The sequence below is a fragment of the Pleuronectes platessa genome, chromosome 18 (genome assembly GCF_947347685.1).
Source record: "Pleuronectes platessa chromosome 18, fPlePla1.1, whole genome shotgun sequence".
NCBI classification, from domain to species: Eukaryota; Metazoa; Chordata; class Actinopteri; order Pleuronectiformes; family Pleuronectidae; genus Pleuronectes; species Pleuronectes platessa.
In genome coordinates, this window is record NC_070643.1 from 20,747,740 (window position 1) to 20,761,522 (window position 13,783).

General features: G+C 45.4%; 1 protein-coding gene across 2 annotated transcripts; it reads left to right on the top strand.

Annotated features, from left to right (window-relative positions):
• The first annotated feature begins 376 nt into the window (after positions 1–376).
• zmym4.1 (zinc finger MYM-type containing 4, tandem duplicate 1) lies at positions 377–13,440 on the top strand. Of its 2 annotated transcripts, none has more exons than XM_053446236.1 (27): positions 377–666; positions 3,540–4,179; positions 4,324–4,458; positions 4,561–4,637; positions 4,757–4,897; positions 5,090–5,319; positions 5,651–5,849; positions 5,964–6,167; positions 6,727–6,877; positions 6,969–7,084; positions 7,219–7,401; positions 7,569–7,719; positions 7,869–8,041; positions 8,144–8,288; positions 8,407–8,505; positions 8,605–8,642; positions 8,923–9,079; positions 9,226–9,338; positions 9,474–9,690; positions 9,809–10,039; positions 10,149–10,258; positions 10,351–10,525; positions 10,713–10,864; positions 11,122–11,236; positions 11,334–11,582; positions 11,873–11,999; positions 12,110–13,440. In XM_053446236.1, the coding sequence occupies exons 1-27, from the start codon at positions 589–591 to the stop codon at positions 12,354–12,356; spliced, it is 4,653 nt and encodes a 1,550-aa protein (XP_053302211.1). In that variant the 5' UTR covers positions 377–588; the 3' UTR covers positions 12,357–13,440. The 2 variants fall into 2 exon arrangements, with proteins under 2 accessions (XP_053302211.1, XP_053302212.1); XM_053446237.1 differs by lacking the exon at positions 377–666 and adding an exon at positions 1,634–1,691.
• The last annotated feature ends 343 nt before the right edge of the window (positions 13,441–13,783 follow it).

The following is a 13,783-nucleotide window of genomic DNA, read 5'->3' on the forward strand; positions in this document are numbered from 1 at the left end:
TAGTGTCGACTCTGCCAGAAAGATTACATTCCACCGGAAGTTAAGTGACAAGTAGAATGTGTTTCAAAACGAAAAACAATAAAGAACACGTCAACAACCATTTGTTATTGTTTCCAAAAGTGGAACCAGTTATTTTTTTTAATTTCTCATTTAGGTGCTGGATAAAGCATTTAAGAAAAAAAAAGTCATGAAGATACATAAGGGCCCAGTCAAGCAAAAGGTGCAATAAATAAAAATTAAATAAACTAACGTCCCCAGACTAAAAGTGAGCTGAACTTCGTGTCAATATATTTTTGTCCACAATCAATTTCAAAGCAGGCTGAAGCTCTTGTCCGTGCACTTTTGGCCAGTTCACATTTCCCATCAGTGGGGGGCGCTAGAGAGCGGTCGAAGTTTGCCAACTGCCAGACAAGTGACGAGGAGAAGAAGCCGCACACACGCTCTGCAACAGGCTTCAATGGCTGCGGATGGACGATGTGCACAAACAATAACAATCAGCGCTCTTAGTTGTGGAGTTTGTTTTTCAAACGAGACGAGCGGGATCTGATCTTCTTGCCGAACCCCGCTTGTCAGGACTCCGGAGCCAACATGGCGGCTACGGGAAGTGGCGATGGACACCAGCGTCTGGCCACCAATCAAGACCCGTCGGTCCAGGTCTCCTGCGCGGTAATTCCCTCCAAGCTGTTGTCTCCATTATAACGGTTTAATAAGAATAAAGGCTCGGGTGCCGCTGTGGTCGAAGCCCGCGGGCGTCCCGCTGCTTGGCACGTGTTTACCCCGGTGGCGGCTCGCTAGCCTCAGCGGGCTAACGAGCTGGTAGCGTTAGCCTAGCGAACCGAGAGCTAGCTGTCTTCCTGTTCAATCTGCAGACACGAGATGAACATGGAGGACAACAACGACGCGTCCCGGGCAGAGGCACTAGGATCCCGGCTTCTATCTCATCCAACACGGGCTGTTAGCGTGTTGTTAGCCAGCAACAAGCTAGCTCCATGTTGATTGGCTCATGTCAGAGTCTTATTTACCCGCTTGTAGCTTATTTCTTACACATGCATGTCCACCGTGGTGTTTACAGACAGCTCCTCTGTGTGTGTAGTGTTTATTTTTACTGCAGGAGACGTGTGTTCATGCAAAATTAGCCTTCACTGTGGAATTCCTTCATTCGTACACCTGGGCCCCTTGTGTTTATAAACCTGGGTGTGTAAGCTGCTTCTTCTCGCCAGTAAAAGGCACAAACTGGTTTTCTGGGTCAGTCCACATGTTTCACTGGGTCTGGTGCTGTTGAGCTGGAGACGTGAGTTGTGCAGCAGTTGTTTGTTGTGTTGGAGTAGAGACGTTGTGGGTCTGTTGAAAGATCCACTCCAGGAGCGATGGTTCGCTTGTGCGCGTTCCCGACTTGTGGCAACAAGATGTCGCGGTCCAGTGCGCGCAGCTTCCACCGGCTGCCACTGGGTGACGCGGGGACGCGGAGGTTGTGGCTGGAGGCGCTGGAGATGGATGCACACACCCCGGTGGAGGCGCTGCGCTCCGCCGACCACCGGGTCTGCAGTGACCATTTTGCCTGCGATGACTACAGCGAGCCCAAGAGGAAGAGAAAAGCTCCACCGAAGCATGTTTTCCTCAAGAGAACCGCGGTGCCGAGGGCCGGGAGACCTGCTGCACGCACAGCGGAGGCCATGCTGCTGATGGCTGAGGTGTGGACCTGGACACAGTCACATCACACACAGGAGCAAGGCAGGACACCAATAAACATGCTCTTTAGATAAGTGGTAGAGATGCTCTGAAAGAAAATCCTCTGATATTCAGGAAAAATCTACGTCTGGATTCAATAACATGTCTTTAAATCCATTAGTTTCATCCGGTTAGGGTTAGGGTTAGGGTAGAAATCCAGTTGATTTGGATTATCAGTTATAATATTGTCGACTTACTATGAGGTTCGAGATTATGAAACTCCACTTTGACCTTCAAACTTCTCGTCTGCTCAGTGTTTCATACTTCTCAGCTGTTCACATCACTAATAATAACAAATCTATGAGCTGATATTACCTGGATATTATGTTATTTTGGTCCATTGTTCTGTCTACATTTCTATATCCTCTGAATTGGGAGAAATTAGACATAATAACTTGGAATGATTGATGTTGGCAGTGATTGAATGAGCCCGTTTACTCGTTTGGTTCAGTGTTGGTCTCTCCAGCATTTCGAAGCTGTAGATCTATGACTGAGGAAATGACTCAGTTGCCCCAGGAGTTTTCATACTAGCCACTGCTGCCGTGTGGCAAACTACTGGACTAAATTCACAAGTTTTTGTCAACACATTCACACCAGACCACATTTATCAATGTTTGGCCCAGGGCGGAAAAATCACGGAATTCCTCTTGAAACGTGTTCTTCCAGCAATGAAATGAAATGTTTCAGTCTCAATGGAAGAGTGTGTGTGTCTGAGTAAAGTGAGGGATCGGTGCTCCTCTGTGTTGATGTTGAATCTCCTGCAGTGAAGTTCAGCCTCTATCGAAGCTGTGCACGGATTTCGAGTGCTGGACATGAAACTACTCACCTTGGTTATCTTGGTTGACTGAAACAAACAAGCTCAAGTCAAACATAAGTCAACACGGTCTCACTGGGCATCTGACCTTCAATCAGACTGACTCTCCATCTGCAAGGGAAGTAATGATGTCCCTTTGTGAGGAGGGCAGATGATGTTGTTGCCTTACTTTGGTTTTATTATTAGTAGTAATAGGGTCATGTTATTTAATATCTTAATATTAGCGTAGCTCCATTAAGTGGTGTATCTTAAGGTTTGTGGTTTTCTTCCCAGGGATTTGTAGCCTCAGATCTTCTCTCCTGACAGAAGTACACACACTCACTCTTTTTTCTGACCTTACTGGATTTATCAAAGAAAAACCTTAAAACAAGTCCCCTCATAGTATCGCTGTTTAAATCATGAATATCTCCAGGAAGCAGATGTTATAAACGGATTTGATTATTCTGCGGTTGGTCAACGGGGGCTCGATCAGGGGATAGACTTCTTGAAGGTGCTGAAATCTGTGCTCTGGAACCTCAATGTCTTTAAGTGCAATCACCTGGGTGTGTGGTTTTCATCACTGAGCAGATTAAACCCTGTGTCTCCTGCAGAGTCACTTGACCCCAGAGTGAAGGCCGATCGTCTCCATTCCCATCGCACACAAAAGACAGATGTCAGTGGGTTTTCAGACCAGTGGAAAAGGGACTTAATTCATAAGACAAAGGATAAAGAGGGCAGTTAGTAGACACAATACTTTAAAACCTTGTTAACCTTATAAAAGCATCGTGTTTTGTGTAAACATATCTTAAAGGTTTTTATCTTATTGTTCTGGTTCTTTTTTTTCCTTGGAGCAAGTTAATATATTGTTTGAGTTCCTGGTTCACAGGTAAACTTCTGAACTTATCACAACCATCCTGTAAATAAGTGGCAGTTTTTGTGTAATTGACAAACCAGAAATGTGTAATCACAAGTCTATTAGTGGACATTTATCATTTTCTTTGTTGTTTCTCCAACACAGGTGAAGGAGGAGACAGCAGCTGAGTCCATGGAGGCGGTTCCAGACCCTGAGCTTGTTCATAGATCTTATCCAAGACTTTCTGAACATGGAGAAGTGGACTACATTCTCTCTTCTGATAAAGAATGGGAAAAAGAAAGTGGGGCAGCTGTGATCCCTTCTCCTGCATCTCCTCTGAATCCGTCTGCTTCCCAGTCGTCTTTCTCTACGAACCCGACCATCAGAACAGCTTCGGATCGTTGTGGAGAGTCAGGCAGCTCCTCGGAGGCTGGACCGGAAGGTACCGAGGTGAAAACCGAGGAAGAGTTTGAGATAAATGAACAAAATGTTGTTGTAAAGGGCAACAGCTTAGAGGAAGATGTGAAAGAAGACACAGATATGGAAACAACTTCAGATTTCAAGGAGGAGATAAAAGATGGAGACGAGGACCCAGGTGTTTCCTCTGAGCAGGAGATTGACGCGAAGCAGGAAGATGAGCCTCATGGCTGCAATCCGATGGCTGCAACAACCGATGACCTCGACGAGATGATGGACATTGGTACAGTGGATCAGGTGGAGCAGGAAGCTCAGATGAAAGAGGAGGAGCAACAGAACAGTCCGGCAGATGCGGGAAACCGTTGCTCGCCTGGAACTTCATCTGAAGGTAAAGTGAGCAGGGTTTTAAGTAAAAAGACTAAAAAGTTGAAGTACTCGAGCAGCAGAGGGCCGAACAGGATGCGACTCAAAGCTGTCGTTTGTGTTCTTTGTTACTTAAAGTCCCTGTATTTTGTTATTGACTTTCCATCAGTGACAATGGAGGAGGAAGCTGATGTGAAACCCAACATATCGACGCCTCCTCCAGCCGAAGACGAGGACGTGAAACTGGCTTTAGATCAGATCCAGTCCAGCTCCTCTCCCTCGTCCACAACCACGACCACCACAGGTGAAGAACTAAAGAGGTTCCTCAGGAAGATGTTCTTGCTGACATAACAAAACTTTTTGGATATAAATACTTCGCAATTAAACAGCTTATATGTTTCTATAGGAAGAGAGAGCTCATCGCCAAAGGCTGCGATGAACGGGATGAACATATTTAACCCGTCACTACCAAGAACAGACCCTGTAAGTACAAGTTAGAGACTCTGAAGCATCACTTGTGTTTCTCTCAAATGTCTGATTTCAGTTTGTACATTTATTAGACAGATCTAAGAGCAGATCTTTGTCTTCTTGTCTTGTTGTAGGAGACATCTCATGCAGATCCCTCGTCTCCCTCACCGCCTCTGGTCAAAGTGAAGGACGAGCCTGTGGACGAGGAGTACGACCAGGCTCTGATATCTTCTGACTTCACAGCGAGCGTGAAGGATGAGCCGAACACTGCCAAGGTGGGTGCTGCACCGGTGATCACAGGGATTTACCAACATTTACTGTTGTACACACATTATATCGAGAGTTGTTATGAAGGCGGCAGGTTCGAATTCAGACTGATTTGAGCCACGTGGTAAAAACATGAACCCCTCAGTCATTTTTTGAAAGTGATTAATCTCTGACATGTGTCTCTCGTCTCACGTTGTCAGGAGGACTTGAGGATCGGTTGTGTCTTCTCAGTGAGTCCAGCTGCTGAGACACAGACGCTTCCCACCGCCCAGCCGTCGACATCGCACATGCTGTGTTTCAACTGCAAGAAGAGCCTGATCAAGGGACAGACGGCGTTCCAGAGGAAGGGCTCCACGTCTCTGTTCTGCTCCACCGCCTGCCTCACCACATCCCTCCCCGGAACGACTAAGATCTGCTACAACTGCCAAAAGTAAACTTCTGTCACTGCCTTCATATAAGAGTCTGAAACATGCAGAAACCCTGAATGAGCCGAGTCCTGCTTCTGAAGCTGTTTTCAGCCATGAACTCAGGAAAGTGTCAGAAAAAGATCAGAAAAATGTCCAGAGCAACTGACTCAGACGTTATCACATACAGCCCCCTGGGAAATTCAAGAAAGTGTTTGATTCCGTCGCCTGAAAGAAGTTTAAGTTGCTTTTTTCAATACTTGCAGCTGCTTAGATAGTTTAGATACTGTGACGCCGAACAAGCGCCTGCACACCTGTAGAACTCAAGGTCTGACTGATCTCTTCTCACTCTCTCAGGGTGATAATTCGACCTCAGGATGTCATCCTGGCCCCGGATGCCAAAGGAGTCATGAAGGAATTCTGCGGTCAAAACTGTTTGACCTCCTTCAACTACAAGAAAAACTGCTCCAGCTTCAGGGTGCACGAATTCACCAAATCATCACCGCCAGCAGTCGGACCAAAGTCGCGCTGCAGCATGTGCACCAGATTCTGCATTGTAGGTTGAGCAGAGCAGGGCTGCAACTGGAGATAATCATGATGAGATTAATCTGTTGTTTTCCTGATTTAATCGGTTGTTCTGTTGATACATTTTCCTGAATCTGCCTTTCAGAGCAAACACGAGGTGATCCTGAGCGGAGCTGTCCACAAGTTCTGCAGCGACGCCTGCTTTAACCGCTTCCGCTCGGTGAACAACCTGTCCATGGCCGGCTGTGGCCACTGTGGCTCCTTCTGCCACAGCAAGCCGCTCATGCTGAAGATGGAGGACGGCAACAAGACTCTGTGCAACTCTGAATGTCTGGCCAAGTACAAAGAGGTGTGAGAACAACAAGAGATTCAAGATTCAAGATTTTTTATTGTCAAATGCACAACAATAACAACAAGCAGTCGCTGGAAGTGAAATGCTTGAGTCTCAGGCTCTCTTCTAACAATGCTCAAGTAATTACAACCTATAAAATAGAAATAAAATAGAAACAGAATAAAATAGAATATCAAAATTTTAAATAGAAAATAAAGTATATATATCTAAATATATATATAAACAGCTGAGGAGAAAATAAAACAACAATAGTGCAAATATGTCACGGAGAGGAGTTTAAAAGTCTTATGGCCTGGGGGATGAAACTGTCTCTGAGCCTGCTGGTGCGGGCCCAGATGCTGTGGTACCGTCGGCCAGATGGCAGCAGGCAAATTTTTTTATGGCTGTGGTGAAAGGGGTCTTTAATAATCCGGCTGCTCTTCTTCCTGCACCGCTGGGTGTAGAGGTCCACAAACAACATGTTTGATAAAAATACTAAAAGAAACCTTCCTGCGGAGACAGAGTTAGTTGTGACGATGAACCCGACATTGTCACCTTCTCTTTTGTTTCTCCACAGAAAACCAAGGTGACTCAGCCTTGTATGATGTGTCAAACAACCCGCCTGCTGGCCGAGACGATTGAACACAGAAACGACGACGACTCTGTGAACCTCTTCTGCAGCAGCAGCTGTTTGATGGCATTCAAGGTCAAAACTGTCAGCGCCTCAGGTACTGATCACGTTTTTCATCAGTTATTTTGTACTTCAGCTTGTGATAAATCATTTTGGACCAGCTGATGAGTTTATTTCCTTTTCCACAGGTTCTCGGTTGAATTGCGATAGTTGTGAGAAGATCTCCGTTCCGGCCTACCACCTCGCCATGTCCGATACGTCCATCAGGAACTTCTGCAGGCTACAGTGTGTCAAGGCTTTTCAGGTAATTCAGAATACTCTTTGTAAAATGTAAAAGAAAAGAGAAGCAATTTGTAGATTGTGCACGATACAACTTGCTGTGCTCCAGAAACTTGTCTTTCTGACGCATGAATCCTCTGTTGTTTCTCTGTGTTGTAGGAGAAGTTCAAGAAGTCCCACAAACATATGACTGTTTTCACCAAGTTGCCCATTGAATCCACGCAAATCCAGCCGGGCACTCCCCCCCAGCCTCAGCAATTCTTCTCCAACGTGCCGCCCAACCTGGACTGTGCCCAGTGCGCCCGCAACATCACGTTCAAGCCTGAAGTCATCCAGATAAAGGTGTTCTATCTTTTTAAAAGTTTTTACAGTGCATGTATCTGTTACTGCTGTTTGATACAAGTGTCTCCTTGATATAAATTAGATGGAGAAAGACAGTTGAACAATGCATTTTCAGCCGTGTGTCATACTCTGACCTCTCTGATTGTTGATCTCAACTCCGTTCGCAGGAAAAGATGGTTTTTCTGTGCAGCGTGGATTGTTCTCAGGACTTCCAGAGGGTCAACTACATCACGAGGCTGTGTGAATTCTGTAAAATCGAGAAGATCACCAGAGACGCCAAAACGATAGACAACAAAGACTGCCACTTCTGCAGCGACGGTGAGGAGACGGACAGAAATGAGCTTCGTCACAGCACAGAAACATGACTGAAAGATTCCCAGAGGGCAGCACTGTAACCTACACATTACTATTATTTTTGTCTGAAAGGGTTAAAGTCTTATTTGGTCGTCCTCTCCCCCCCGTCCCAGGTTGTAAGCTCCTCTTCAGACATGAACTGAGTAAAAACTGGGGGAAACACTGCAGCTCGTGTGTCTACTGCAACCGTGTCTCAAAGAAGCTGGTGACGGCTCAGTACGGAGGCTCCACCGAGGACTTCTGCTCTGAGGACTGCCGGTTCAAATACACCATGCTCTTCTGTCACGTAAGCCTGATTTCTGTCCTTCAACTCACACTTGCACTCAAACAACGGTGAGGATGACGATCTTGTTTGTCCCAGCCTCACGTTACCTGTCTGCTCTGTCAGGTGGCTAAGTGCGACACCTGCGGGTGCAAAGGGAAACTGAAGCAGAGTCTTCCTTTGCTGGGCGAGGTCAAACACTTCTGTGATCTGACTTGCCTGCTGAAGTTCTGCAGTCACAAGGTGGCCACACAGGGCGAGCTGCTGAAAGGTGTGTGTCACTGTCACCGCTTCATTCATTCATTTCCCATGTTGTGGTTTCAACTCTGTCAAAGTGAATTCAGCTGACCCCCCCCCCCCCTGTGTCTTTGTTCTTTTGGGATGTGCAGGACCAGGTGAGGCCACACCCATCATCGCCAACGTCATCTCGCTTGCAGACCCTCCAACGGGGAAACCTGACGACTCCGACAGAGCAGCAGCTCAGCAAAGTAGAAAAAAAACTCACAAACTCAAGTATTTTTGTGCTAAATGTCTAATTCTTGACTTTCAATCAGTTGCCAGGGCTGATTTTCACCTTGTCTTCACAGGCACATTCTCACAGACTCAATCAAAGAAAACTGGACATGTAAGTTGGCTGTTGTTATGTAAAGTACATTTTAGAAGTAAGAAAAATGATTAAACAAATGTAAGTGTTTGCAATAGGTTTGGTCTTTGATACAGTATTACGTATCCTGTATAACCTGGAAATTTAGAGAGCACTTTTCCAAACATTGGAAACAATCTGGAATTTGACTTAAATCCCCATTTACCCAGAGAATAATCTTAGTTCTATTTTTGTTCCATTTATTGTTCTGAAAACTATGAAATGTGGAAATATTCATGTTTTTTCTCCCCTTCTCGTACAGATGAGTGTCCAGACGGATGCGGTGAAACTTCCTCCTCCTCCTCCTCCTGCTGCTGCCCCGAAAATCCTGAAGAACAAGGCTCTTCTCTGTCGCCCCCTGGTGCAGGATAAAGGGGTTTCCTGTAAAGCGCAGACGGCTGATGTTGAATCACAGACAGGTAAAAGCTTCACCCTGAAACCTGATGACGATGTTAGTCTTTGTGTTTAAAAATATGTCGTACTACTCAGACTTTTACTGACGCCTCCCGTGCTCATATCAGACTATGTATTCACTCTGACATTGTTTTTATTTCCCTCTCTATAGACGTTGCTTTCCCAGAAGTGTTGATCGTGCCTGTCCCAGTTCCCGTGTTTGTTCCCGTACCCATGAACATGTACAGCCAGTTTACACCCAGACCCGTGTGCCTGCCTCTACCGGTACGTACAGCTCCTCAACTCCCCCGAGCCGGTTAACTGTCCAGGCCAACTTGTATAATGAGCTGATAGTAGATAATTATATGATCATAGTTCTATGCTCTATAGACTCTTACTCTCCCAACCTGCCTCCCACAGCTGCCCGTGCCCGTGTTCCTTCCTGTGACGATGAACAGCGCAGAACGCATCATAGAGACCATCCAGGCCATCAAGGAAAAGATCCCGTCGGATCCTTTCGAGGCCGAGCTCATCCTCATGGCTGAGATGGTGGCGGAACAAGATGAGAACAGCAAACCGGAGCGACCGAAGGGGAAAGCGGTGGAGAAAAGGACGGAGAGACAAGACGCCCCTGATGGTGAGAGACTTTAAAACTCTTTGAGGAAACGAGGACAAAACAGGAACATAACCAGAACATGTGTCTTTTCACTGGATGTTCGGACCATGATTCTTTTCCCACACAATGTATTTAACAGACCACACCAGTAACTTTAGTGACGATCTGGATACAGAAGAATTGACCAGTTTCCTCAACAACTGGGAGGACGCCTCCTCCGACGCGGGCCTCAGGTCACCGAGTCGCGGGTACACGCAGGAGAAGCTCAACCCGATGGTAGATGTTCCTGGGGGGCGGCCCAGCGAACCTTCCCCTGAACCCCCGCCTCCGGCTCCACCTCCCATGGACGTCGAAGCTGACTTCCCTGTCGGTGAGGAGATGAGATATGTCCTAAATTCCCAGTTTTATCCCCACCCAGCTTGACCTTTGTCTAAAGAGTTGAATCGGAGGCTTATTTTTAATTTGCTGAAATTGCACAGAAACACTGGAGAGGATGTCCCGGTTCAGAGAGGAGGGCCCTCCAGCTCCGAGCCCCCCGCCTGCGACCACACGACGACGACCAGGTCAAAGGAAAGCCCGGGATAAAAGGGTAATTCGACTGAATTTGGTTTTCCTAAAGCTTCTGGTGAAGATACTGGTTTTACAACCCCCCCCCTCTCTCTCCCCCTCTCCTCATCATAGGGTCGTAAGTCGCAGCGGTCCAAGGCGGCTGCAGCGGCATCTCAGAAAGGCTCCTCCAACAAGGATCTGCCTTTGGAATTGCCAAAACTGAACAGTGAGTACGGACTTGACGCCTGGAGGCGATGGATCCAGTGGAGACAAACTCAGCCCAACATAGAGAAACCGCGCTTCGGCTGTAAGTCTGAACGTAACGTGAATACAACCACTGAATCTGACAGGAAACAATAGATATAGATTCAATATGTAACAGTTCTTTATTAAAATGACGAGACCTATGTTTTCCTATCATTTAAATCCCATTTGGTGTGAAGTCGGTGCACTTTGACCTGCTTTACTTTACTTTCCTCATGTCCTTGTCTCAGCTCGTCCCATCGAGCTGAAGGAGGATGTCCTCCGATGCACCACGGCCGAGCTGAGCTACGGACTCTGCTGCTTCATCGCCGAGGTGAAACGACCAAGCGGAGAGCGGTACTCCCCCGACAGCATCTTCTACCTCTGCCTCGGCATCCAACAGGCAAGAGAAGCACCGCCCTGCTCTCACAGCCACTTATCACACACATGTATGAGAAAAACATGAACACAAAATTCATGTAACTCTGAAATGTCTCCGTAGTTCTCTACATTTGATAAAGTTATAACTTCCTAGGGATTTTAGTAAAAACAAACAAGCTGTACCATCAACAAGGGAGTTTATAAATACAACAACATGCTAGCGTGATATACATCACAGCCTTTCTCCTCACTCTCGGTATTGATCCTTTTTCTCTGCAGTACCTGTTTGAGAACAGTCGAGTGGAGAATATATTCATGGATCGCTTCTACAACAAGTTCTCCACTGAGTTCACGACCATGCTGAGAGCTTTCAAGCCCCCGGTCACGGCCACTGGTGAGTTATCACCTGCGTCCTGCTTCTGAATTTCTACTCCATCAATCTTTGTCTCATGAAAACGTGAACAGATTTATATCCTGTCTCTGTTCTGCAGGTTACATCCATTCCCGTGTGGAGGAGGACTATCTTTGGGACTGTAAACAGCTGGGGGCGTACTCCCCCATCGTCCTCCTCAACACCCTGCTCTTCTTCTGCTGCAAGTACTTTGGCTTCACCGCGGTGGAGCAGCACCGTCAGCTGTCCTTCGCCCACGTCATGCGCTGCACCAAAACCAACCTGGACAACACCAAAACCATTTTACTGCGCTTCTACCCGCCCATATCCATAAATGAAGCAGAGCCAGGTACCAGCGTGGCTGATGTCTAAACTACAAACTAATATCTGAAATAATAACATAGATTTTAACATATTTAAACACAACACTCTTCTTAGATTATCTTCAATTTTATGTGTGTAAAAAATTACTTACTTTAATCAAAGTGATGCAACAAGCAGGGAAGAGAAGTCACTGAAGTGTTGTTTAGTCCAGAAAATCCCAAATACACTGTTTATTTATAATTTTTCTGTGTTAATTTGTTCTTTCACATATATATTAAATATGAATGTGCGTCTTTGCTACTGCGTCCTCCTCAGATCCAGAGGTTCCGTCTAAGAAGCGTAAGGAGGACGAAGCTAAAGAGGAAATCCTGGAGATGGTGGAGAACACGGAGAACCCTCTCCGCTGTCCGGTTCGACTCTACGAGTTCTACCTCTCCAAGTGGTGAGTAGTGCCACTCAGAGTTTGAATATGTTGGCTGTCTTTCTCTGTCTAGTTCCTTTTAAGTACGTCTCCTTTTACCTTGTTGACACTGACAACTGTCCTCCATGTAGCTCGGAGTCGGTCAAGCAGCGCACCAACCTGTTCTACCTTCTCCCGGAGCGCTGCTGCGTCCCCAACAGCCCCCTGTGGTTCTCCTCCTCCGCTCTGGACGACACCACCATGGAGGCGATGCTCACTCGCATCCTCACCGTCAGAGAACTGCATCTCAACAAGAGCAAAGGGGGAGAGGCTGAAAAGAGCGCACCCAAGGATCCACCCTTTATACCTGAAGAGGAGGAAGACATGGATTCAGACTGATGGAGTCGGAGGACAACAGAAGTGACCTTTTATTGGTGTAGCGATTTGTGGTGTAAATGGTTGTAGATTTAACTGAAATGTTCATTAAACCACGGTCCCATAAACACAAATGGACAATACACACTACTACAAAGTGCTGATTAGTGAAGAAAGTCCTACTTGAGGAACAGGACTTGAAGATATTCAAACACATTGTGTTTGTGTAGCTGGGACTTGGAAGCTGAACAGAACTGACTCATTCAACAGGACACAGCTGAACTTTGCGTCTCATGATCAACACGTATCATAATTCTTTAAATAACTTTCCAAATCGGACTGAAGTTTTTTTCAGTAAAACAGCTATTTCCTCTGAGAGAGATTGAAGTCTCCATTGAAGAGCAGTGAAATAAACATTTAGATTTCTGTTGTTGGAGACAAACCCTATGATGTTGATCACCAAGCCCACGGCACAGTTAGATTTCTAGTAAACCATCAGTGCGCTGATTCGTTATCTATTACACTACTTTGTGCATAGCTGTTATACCAGGATTGTTCCTGGTAACTCAGAAAATTGTGAGGGTATTTTTTTGTTTCCTAACGTCTGATGGTTTGGATTTTCCAAGAGGACGCGGCAAACCTCCCATAACCGTTTGTCCATATCTGTGTTCTTCGGGTAATTTTATTTTGAAAGGTTTGCTCATCCGATTGTAACTTACAGTAGGAATCAAACCGTTTTCTTTTCTCAACATCTGTGTAAGTGAACAATTATGAAAAAAAATGTCCGATCATTATGAAAACACTTCAAAAAATCAGAACAATGTTTCACTCATCTTGTAAAAAGGGTGAAGACTCGTATGATGTGGAAGAAATGCAAATTTTTACATATAAGTTGACTAAACACAAACTCTTCTTTGACACGTTGTGTTATTTCATCCAAAGCAGTCTCTTGAGTTATTCACTCTTCATAACCATCAGCCTGAAAAATGTAAAAAAGTCATGTATATCTTGGTTATATTAACCCCCCACTCTGAAGAGTATTACTATCAAGGTTCTCTTTAGTATTTTCTATTGTATGTTCTTTTCAAATAAACAACATAAAAAAATATTTCAAAGTGAGATTCATCAGTTGCTGAAATGTGTGTTTCTCTGTATTTACTGAATGAAAGAAAGTTCTCCATTACAGGAACAAAAAGTCCATAATTGGAATTGCTAGTGACCTGAGAATGGGTTCAAACAAACATAAATATATCATTTATTAACTAATTGATTCAGTGTAAAAACAAGAAGCACGTTTACAGTGGGAGGATATGAACAGTGAATTAATTACACATGAACCAATGTGTTGCACAGACAGAATGAAAACTGCACAGTTAAGAGAGTAAAGTTACTGTATTGACTCATAATAAAGAATCTCCGGAGTAACTGTACACTGTGAAAGTAGTATAAGG

Excerpts from the sequence above, each read along its gene's own strand:
- zmym4.1 (XM_053446236.1), top strand. The coding sequence starts at position 589 with ATGGCGGCTACGGGAAGTGGCGATGGACACCAGCGTCTGGCCACCAAT. Across the intron at positions 4,638-4,756 it reads CACTACCAAGAACAGACCCT|GAGACATCTCATGCAGATCC; the intron begins GTAAGTACAAGT and ends GTCTTGTTGTAG. Across the intron at positions 4,898-5,089 it reads ATGAGCCGAACACTGCCAAG|GAGGACTTGAGGATCGGTTG; the intron begins GTGGGTGCTGCA and ends TCACGTTGTCAG.